Here is an 8548-nt window from a genome sequence, read left to right on the forward strand (position 1 = left end):
AATAATAATTATATCCAAAGGAAACAAGAAAAATATGCATGATATTATAAGAAGTATTTTGGTAAAATGTGGAAACGATCTCTTGGTTCCCCAGTTTTAAACTGTTATACTGAATCCTCACATTTAGTACAGGGCAATAGATGTACATGTGTAAAACTGGTGTCAATCTTCTCTCTACTTCAAGCAAGAAAGCAAAAAAATAAAGATATTAAGCTATTCTTTGAATTCACTTTACAGACTGACTTAAGCTACCAGTTTAACTTTGAAGTTGAATCTTCTGTGGTATAAACGTTCAAGCATTTTGTTCCTGTCAGACAAAATTTGGTTTTGCTAAAAGTTTTTAAAAGTGTGGGTATATGAGCAAATACCTGCAGCAGAAGGATGAAATAGTCCACTGGGTGGTTGCGGGTGTAAAGATAGTGTGCTGGGCTCAGACGGTTGTTAGGGTCAAAGTGCACTTCCTGGTTGACACTGGGGTGACGGAGCAGGTGGAACAGGACCTTCTCAGATACACGTGCTGGGCTGAAGTGTTCCACTTCTACAGAGGCCAAAGGTCAAATAGGACAAGTGAACTCATTGTCTGGACAATAATGAAATGCATTTACACAAGTTTAAGGCACTTGACGATTTCCGTTTTCCTTCTACCTTTACCATTTTGCAGTTTACAGTTTTTTCTGTTTTACCAAATCAAGCAGTACATTAGCTCAAGCATGCCACAAAGTCAAGCTAGGACAAATCACTTGATTTTAAAGTCATGCCTCACCATCTATGGATTTAGATGGTAAACCTAATGACAGGTATTCCTTTAAAGTTATCCTGCAGCTTTAGGCAGGCTATCTGCAAACTTTGCAACCCATATCCACCTCAGCTCCTCTCTGTCATACTGGACTGACTCAAAATGTGTCATATTTGTTGTTGATTATGAATCGGTCCTATGATGAGGCAGCATTTACGAGGAAGTGTGTGATTTCTTCCTTGTGCCTTCCACGTAATGTTTATTAATAGATGGAAATATTGTTTTAACCATGTCATATTTTGGGTTAACAATAGATTCTATTCTTTCACATCATGGGACCTACAGTGACTGCAACCGCACCTCCCATAGAAAGTCAATGGATAATTTGAAATGACCTGTCAGGTGGACACTTCCCTAAAGGGGCCCCAGAGCTTTTACCCCAAGTACTTTTTTCTGTATGGTGTTTGTACTTTTACTTAAGTATAGGATCTGAACACTTTTCTCTACCACTGGACGCAATGAAATTTGTTGAATATTGGCTGTAAATGGACTGGTTCTTATATAGCGCTTTTCTACTCTGAGCACTCAAAGTGCTTTACACAACAATAAAGTGGTGTTACTAGCCGTGACCAGTCGAGGCTCAATTCTTTGAATGCTTCAGTAGCTTTTGCCAAAGACATCAATACTGGACCTTAGGTCCAGAGTTGAGTCATGATATACAAGCCTGTTTTCAGACAGAGGAAAGATAAAGGTGAGAACTAATTAATCTACTATTAGTTGTTAGGGTCACTCTAATCATTTTTGCTGTGCTTACCAAGGCAATAATAATATGAGGAAGGGTTATGACTTAAACGTAGTCATGACTCATATGCAGCGTAGCTTCATGTTTAAAGGGAGTTCTTCCTTCCCATCGACTCAAGGAGCCGCTTACAGGGAATAGTCTATGATTGTTGGTGTTTGCTCAATAATACTGTAGTCTTGACCTTACAATCTAAAGTGGTTTGAAATGACTGGTTGTGAACTGACACTATTTGAATAACTGAAATAAGTAGTCTGGAAGGTTTCCTCTAGCATCTTTAAGTACACTGGCTGAACATTTTATTAGGTACACCTGTTCAGCTACTTAAACACAAATGTCTAGTCAGCTTTTTACATTACACCAACTCAACACATTTAAGCATGTTCACATGATCAAGATGACTTGTACAGTAAAAACAGAGCATCCGAATCGAGAAGAAAACTAAATTAAGTGACTTTGAATAGTTGTTGGTGCCAAATAGGCTGGGCTGGATATTTCAGAAACTGCAGCTATACTGTGTTTTTCCTCTCACAATCACCTCTAAGGTTCACAGAGAATTGTTCGAAAACAAGAAATGTCCAAATGGAAGCGTTTTTTTGGGTGATAAGACCATGTTGATGACAGAGCAAAATGGTCAGACTACCTCAAGTTAATAATAAAACAACAGTAACTCAAATAAGCACTCAATGGAACAAAGGTATGCAGAAGAGCATGTCTGAATGCACAACACATCAAACTTTCAAGCAGACGGGCTGCACCAGGAAAAGAGCACAGCGGGTGCCATGACGATAAGTTGGCCATACTCAAATAGCTGCCACAATTACCAGATCTTTTGAGGATCACAGATGTGCAGTGGACAAATCAAATGGTAACATGTCAACATTAATCAAAACCTCTTAAAAAATGTTTACAAACCTTGGTGAATCTGCCATGAAGACTGAGGATTTGAAGCTGTTATAGCTGCAAAGGCTGAGCCCACATCATTTTAAACCCTCTGGCTTAGAATGGGATGTCACACAGTTGATAATGGTGTGAAGGCAGACGAGTGAATGCTTTTGTCAATACAGTGTATATTGGTGGGGTCACTGCATTAAACTTTCTAAAATTAGTTAGACATTACTTGACTATGCACCACTTTCTAGACAGCTGTGACACTGCACGTATTGCTAAATAATAGAGTCGGAGCCCCAAAGCTTTTTAAAGTTGTTGTTTTTTGTAATGTCAAAAAGCTAGTGTAGTGTAACTATGGTGTAACCTAACCTCTGCATTAATACAATCTGAGAAGCAAAATCCTTTAAAGGGTGAACATGTTTTGGGAAAATGGGAAAAATGGGCAACCCCCATCATCAACTGATACCTATTTTAACAAGTATTTGGGTAAATAAAGAGCAGAGGCCCATTTCAAATTTAAATATGAATAAGTGGCAATGTGAACCATGGTTTTTGTCTTACAAAATTGAGAAAACAGTCAAATGTAAAACTATTACATTTTATTCTCCATAGTACAGTATGAGAGAAATATGGAAACAAGCAAATTAGCTTCATTGAGTCAATAAGCATGATAAATGATCCAGGGTTAACTCTCTGGAAAAAGGAAACTAGTTTGCAGAAAGCGAAATCTGGGTCAACAAATTTGGACAAAGACACATTAAACCTGCTGTTGAGAACATACACTTTGTGCCTTTTACAGACAAAAAGATATTTCAGATTTATACAGTGGAATATTTCGTAATAGGACAGCCTATCCAAATGAATCCTACACTCCACTCACGCTATGCGGTTTATCTGGACATCACGCACATTTATCCACACACAGACTCCAGCAATTCCTAACACAAGATTTTACACAACCTACACAATGTGGTCATTTGGTTATTAGATCATACTCCAACCTTATGGTACAATGCTGGTTATTATTAAAATGAACTGCTGTAGCCAAGTCAGTAAGGATATCATTAGCAAGCCTTTCACTGTCATGTGCATATTTTTGTAATTGCGGAATTTGTCCCTGTTAGTAAATTTGGTGTTGTTGATGTTGATTCATGCTGAAGACATTGTGCAGAAAATTATTGCTGCTGTTTTCCTTTTCTTTTCTTTGAGATGTTTGACCTAAAACTTTACTTTGTTGTTCTGACATTTAAATACAAACACATCTTTACACATTATACATTTACACATTTCCTGTAAGGGAAAATGTCAAAGTCAGAGACTGGTCTCAACTCCCCTTTAACCAGTTACTGCTTGGTTGACCAGGTCCGTGGCATAATCATTACATGTGCTGTGTTAAACTGTGACTATTTTATTCATGTGCTAGCTTCGATCAGTAGAGATTTACAGATAAACACACATAATCACATACCTCTGGACAGGAAGCGGTGTGTGGCTAGCAGGAGTTGTGGTGAAGTTCGGATCTTGGGTTCTCCTTCAGGAGGCTTGAAAAGAGAAAACTCCTCATGGGTGCTGCGAGGCTCCAGAGGAATCTCCAGTGGAGTGAGGGGACGCTTTACTTTCCTGTCTACTGCAAGGGGAGTCAATAATAACAATAAATAACAATAAAAGAAGCAAAGAAGCCAATATTCCAAAAGACACTCACAGTAGCCATCAGATTCATCCAGGATCTCTGACTTGATGATCTCCTCTATGACATCTTCTAAAGTGACCAAACCCAGCACCTCATAGAAAGGATCTCCCTCTCCCTCATTGTTCACCTTCTGGACGATGGCCATGTGAGAGTTGCCTGATTAAAGGATAAAGGTTAATGGCAAATTATAGTGAGGAAAAAGGTACTTGGAGTAAAAAGAGTAACTCTGAATTATAAAGGAGACATAACAGGAAGGAGGGCTACAAAGTCATAACTCACACGAGTGATTTTCTTTAGATTCAGTGTGATAAAGTTACTGTTTAAGTCGTTTCCAGTACAAACTTCTTAGAAATCACAGAAATAAGCATCTATTAAATTCACAACATGCCAGTGATATTCTGTGTGGACTACATTAGTCAGGACAGGCCTGCACTAATTTAGAGTTGGCAGTATAGCAGTTCTGGCACCTCTTTATCTTCTATAGAAAAATCAAATTAAAGTTCAGGGCAGGCGTCAATGATGATAAATATTTAATTAATGAAGTCAGATACAGTACAAAAAGCAGGATCTTGGGTTGAGATGGGTTGTAAGGCAGTTTACAGATGCATAACAGACACACTGAAGCCACTCAAATAGTGCCCTATATGAGATTTACTAATAAAATGTGTAAAACGGAATCAGTTGAATCATCATCATCATCAGCTAATCTGAAGTGGGATTAGCTGGCATTCTCTGCTATTCTCAAGATTGTCTGTACAAGCATATTCTTTTGCAATAAGAGCTACCAACAGCTAATTGTACTTTAGTATACATTTGTTAAAGGTCAATAAAAATATAAAATATATAGGATACTCTGGCTTTATTTATTTACCTTATTTATATCACTTCTCAAAAGGATGACATTATATACTTATCTATCAAGGCTTATTAGCTTCAGGATCACAGCAGTCAGCCTGGTTCTGCCTCTGTCTCTTGTTGTTGAAAGGGGGCCAACTCATAAGGGACTGTCTAACTGTTTCGAGTTTCTCTCTCTAATACTTTAAAGATTTGATCAAAGCATGTATCAGGCGTCATGAGACTTTTAATAATTCAGGATATGAGCAAAATGAAAGCTCCAAAATAAAAATAAATGTAAATAAAAAAGGTGAAAAGCTTGCAGCATGGCAACTCTATAATTTTCTATGATTCCAACCATTCCCACAAATCAAACAGCAGCCAACCTTTTTTGAATTCCTCCAACATGGCATCTAGTTTGGTATCATTGAACACAAAGTGCAGAGGGTGATTGTAGAACTTGGTGATAGTCGTCATTGGGGTGCAGTCTTCTGGATCAACCAGAGCCAAGTCTTTCACATAAAGGATTTCCACAATGTTAGACCTGAAGGAAATCAAACAAAGGCTTATGATTGGTATGAATATGTGAATAACTCCCAAAGACCTTTCCATTGCACTCTTATGGCTACCATTATATTCATTCTTTGGTAAAAATGTTGAAGTTATAAAAGGCCTGGACACACATACTCTGGTTATTATTAAGAATATAAGAATATAATAGACATTTTTAAATGAGTGAATCCAAGGATTTACATTTATTCAACGTTATACCAAGAAGCCTAATTCAAAGCTGCCAATTCTACAGATACTCTGTTCAGATGAGGCGAATGCTGCCATGTCAAGTTTTTAAGCCATGTTTTTGTTAAGCTATTAAGTGAGTGTTGTGTTGCTGATCCCACCTCTCTTCCTCATAAATGGGCACACGGGTGTAACCACTCTGCATGATCTCAGACATAGTGGAGAAGTCTAGGACAGCTGAGCTAGGCAGCATGAAGCAGTCTTTCAGAGGTGTCAAGATGTCCTCCACGGTCTTAATGCGCAATGTCCCACGACTGAACTCCTCCTTTACAAACTCACTACAAACATAATGAAGAAAACTGAGTCAACAATCAAGTCAATTATCAAATCTTCTAGGCCAATCTTTAAGAACCAACTTCAAGTCAGGTCTCAAATCCTACAAATTTAATGCAGATTAGTCCTAAAAAGTCTATTGAACCAAGTTCAAGTCGAGTCTTAAATCTTTTGAAAATGAGTCTGAGTCCAGTCTCAATACTTAATCTGTCTAAGGTGTTAATACAGTTAGACCAATACACACAAACTGAGTCTTGAGACTTAATCTAGTTCAAGCATCAAATTTTTACAGTGTTAGGCCAGATCATGTTTCAAATCATTACAAGGCTACTATGGGGTCAAATGTGAAGTCTGTTAAAAAAAACAACAAAAAAAAAACAAATCTAAATTTCAAAATACTCTCAAGACTTTCAGATCACGTGTGAGTCAAGTTTCAGGTCTTTCATGGGCAAGTGTTAAGAAGAATATAACAATTGTGAAGTCAATTGTGAAGTCTTTAAAAAGAAGTCCACCCTCAGAATAATCTCAAATCTCAACTAGAATATCAAGTGTTTGGAGATCTAAACAAAGACAACTCCTAAAAGTCAAGTCTTTCGGGTTCAAGTTACATTTCAAGTTTCTACGAATGATGTTCCTGTTAGTCATTGGTTATGCAAACAGTACAAGAAAGCACTGGCCAAAATCACACCAAATGCTTCTGTTAAAGTAAACTGGGATGTCTGGCATTAATCATGAATCAAAGCATCTTAATGTGTCAGACATTTTAATCAAATATTAAACTCAAACTTAGCAAAAAGAGTCTGTGTCTGGAACACTAAATTGTTCCTGTATGTCAGTGAATCTAACATAATTTACCATAAGAATTATGCACTGTAGAGTATGACAGAACACACTTTTTGTTGGTTATGTCCTATAGTATCTTTTTTTCTAGTTCTGTTTACTCTGTATGTTCAGAAGCATCATGTGTTTTTTTCTTTCTTAAAAAACAAACAAACAAACAAACAAACAAACAGATCAGGGGGGTTTTTTAAAACCAAGTGTCAATACTCATCGCACCTCTATGTCAGATCTCTGTGATACTCTCCCAAGTCCACTATATTTACCTGTAAGGATCATTCACGTTTGCCCGTACCATCTCCATGGCCCTCTCCCTTATCCCACAGGTACTGATGTCTCTCCTCAGCCCCAGATCCAGAATCAGGCCCAGAGGGCAAGACAGGGGGCAGGTAAGCACCATGCAAACCTGGGCCAGCCAGGTCAGACCAGGCGCCAGCTGGAAGCCGTAACCTGAGCACAAGATGTGAGGAGCCAGCTCAGCTAGGAAGAAGATAAGGAAGCCGCTGTTGAACACAGCAGAGACGATGGAGCCCAGTGCCCGGTACAGGAGCACACCGAGGACAGAGTGCCCCAGAGCACACAGGAACAACAAAGAACATGCCTGCGGTGGAAAAGACATGCGTTTAGAAAACACTACTTCATTTGCACCTTTCTTTCCCTGTGGCTTCCCCACGTGCTTTTAGAAACTCACCATGAAGTTCCCCCTTCTCCTGATCGGCTCCAGCCGTTTGGCGGCTCGTTTCTCCTCCTCTGATCCACAGCTGTGTAGGACATAAAGCTCGACTGGGTCCAGCCACAAAAGGCTCAAGTTCACCGTCCTCAGCAATCCGCAGATCATAAGCACAAGCACTATCAGTACGGCCAGACCCCACGGCGGGATGTAGTCTGCTGGCAGATCCGTGTCAGTGTTTATTCGCAGTCTGTCCAGGCCCGCAGATGTCCATGTCTCTCCACTCCGCACACACAGGTGGTAGTAGGTCTGCTCGTTGCCAGCTTCCCCCTCAGAGGTGCTAACCTCCACAGTTAGAAGCACGCTGTGCGCATCGTCGAGTTCTAAATTGGTCACCTTTAACTTGGAGTCCTGGCGGTTGGACTGCTCCTCGCAAGGGTCCGGTGTATCACCGACAGCCCCAGCCGCTCCGCCAGCTGCCCCTGCGAACGCGACCCACGGCAAGCTTCCATTCAGATTAAACCCGAAGACACGGAGCTTAAACGTGGCTCCTTTTGGTGCTGAAATGATACGACCCTTCATGCACAGCGGATCCACTGGTTCTTCCAGCCGCAGCCCCAAAACCTGCGGAGCTTTCTGGCTGCAGGCGCCGTACCTGATTCCGCAGAACAACACTACCATCAACAGGAACCGTAGACCTGCTAGGCTGGCCACCATATTGGAATTGGTCAGTTTGGCTTTGCCTAGATCACGTGACTTTAGCCCCGCAGCGGCCCCGCCCCCCGGAGGGTTGAGCCAATGAAGCAAAACAAACAGCGCAACTGAGCTGCACGGCGGCCATTACGGTTCCACACGCGCGCGCACAGGCCTCATCCGCGAGTGTGGATCTGTCGTACATGTTGCGGTTTTTTATTGCGTCACATCCCTTTCAAGAAGAGCCGAGTGCATCCGGTAGTGAATTTAAAACCACGACAGACTCTGGCTCCCATTTTCTGTCACAATTCAAAACGTATCACTTTA

General features: G+C 40.4%; 1 protein-coding gene across 2 annotated transcripts; it reads right to left on the minus strand.

The window, feature by feature from the left end:
• Nucleotides 1-368: 368 nt before the first annotated feature.
• LOC102295381 (metal transporter CNNM3) lies at nucleotides 369-8285 on the minus strand (the record flags this gene model as incomplete). 2 transcript variants are annotated; one of them, XM_005952759.3, is given in 7 exon segments in its annotated part: nucleotides 369-538; nucleotides 3895-4050; nucleotides 4129-4272; nucleotides 5337-5494; nucleotides 5850-6026; nucleotides 7125-7459; nucleotides 7550-8285. In XM_005952759.3, coding segments are annotated over 7 exon segments (1836 nt in total), but the record flags the coding sequence as incomplete, so codon positions are not given.
• Nucleotides 8286-8548: the final 263 nt, after the last annotated feature.

Source organism: Haplochromis burtoni, unplaced genomic scaffold (genome assembly GCF_018398535.1).
Source record: "Haplochromis burtoni strain Fernald_Lab_line unplaced genomic scaffold, NCSU_Asbu1 Contig_2146, whole genome shotgun sequence".
Classification (NCBI taxonomy): domain Eukaryota; kingdom Metazoa; phylum Chordata; class Actinopteri; order Cichliformes; family Cichlidae; genus Haplochromis; species Haplochromis burtoni.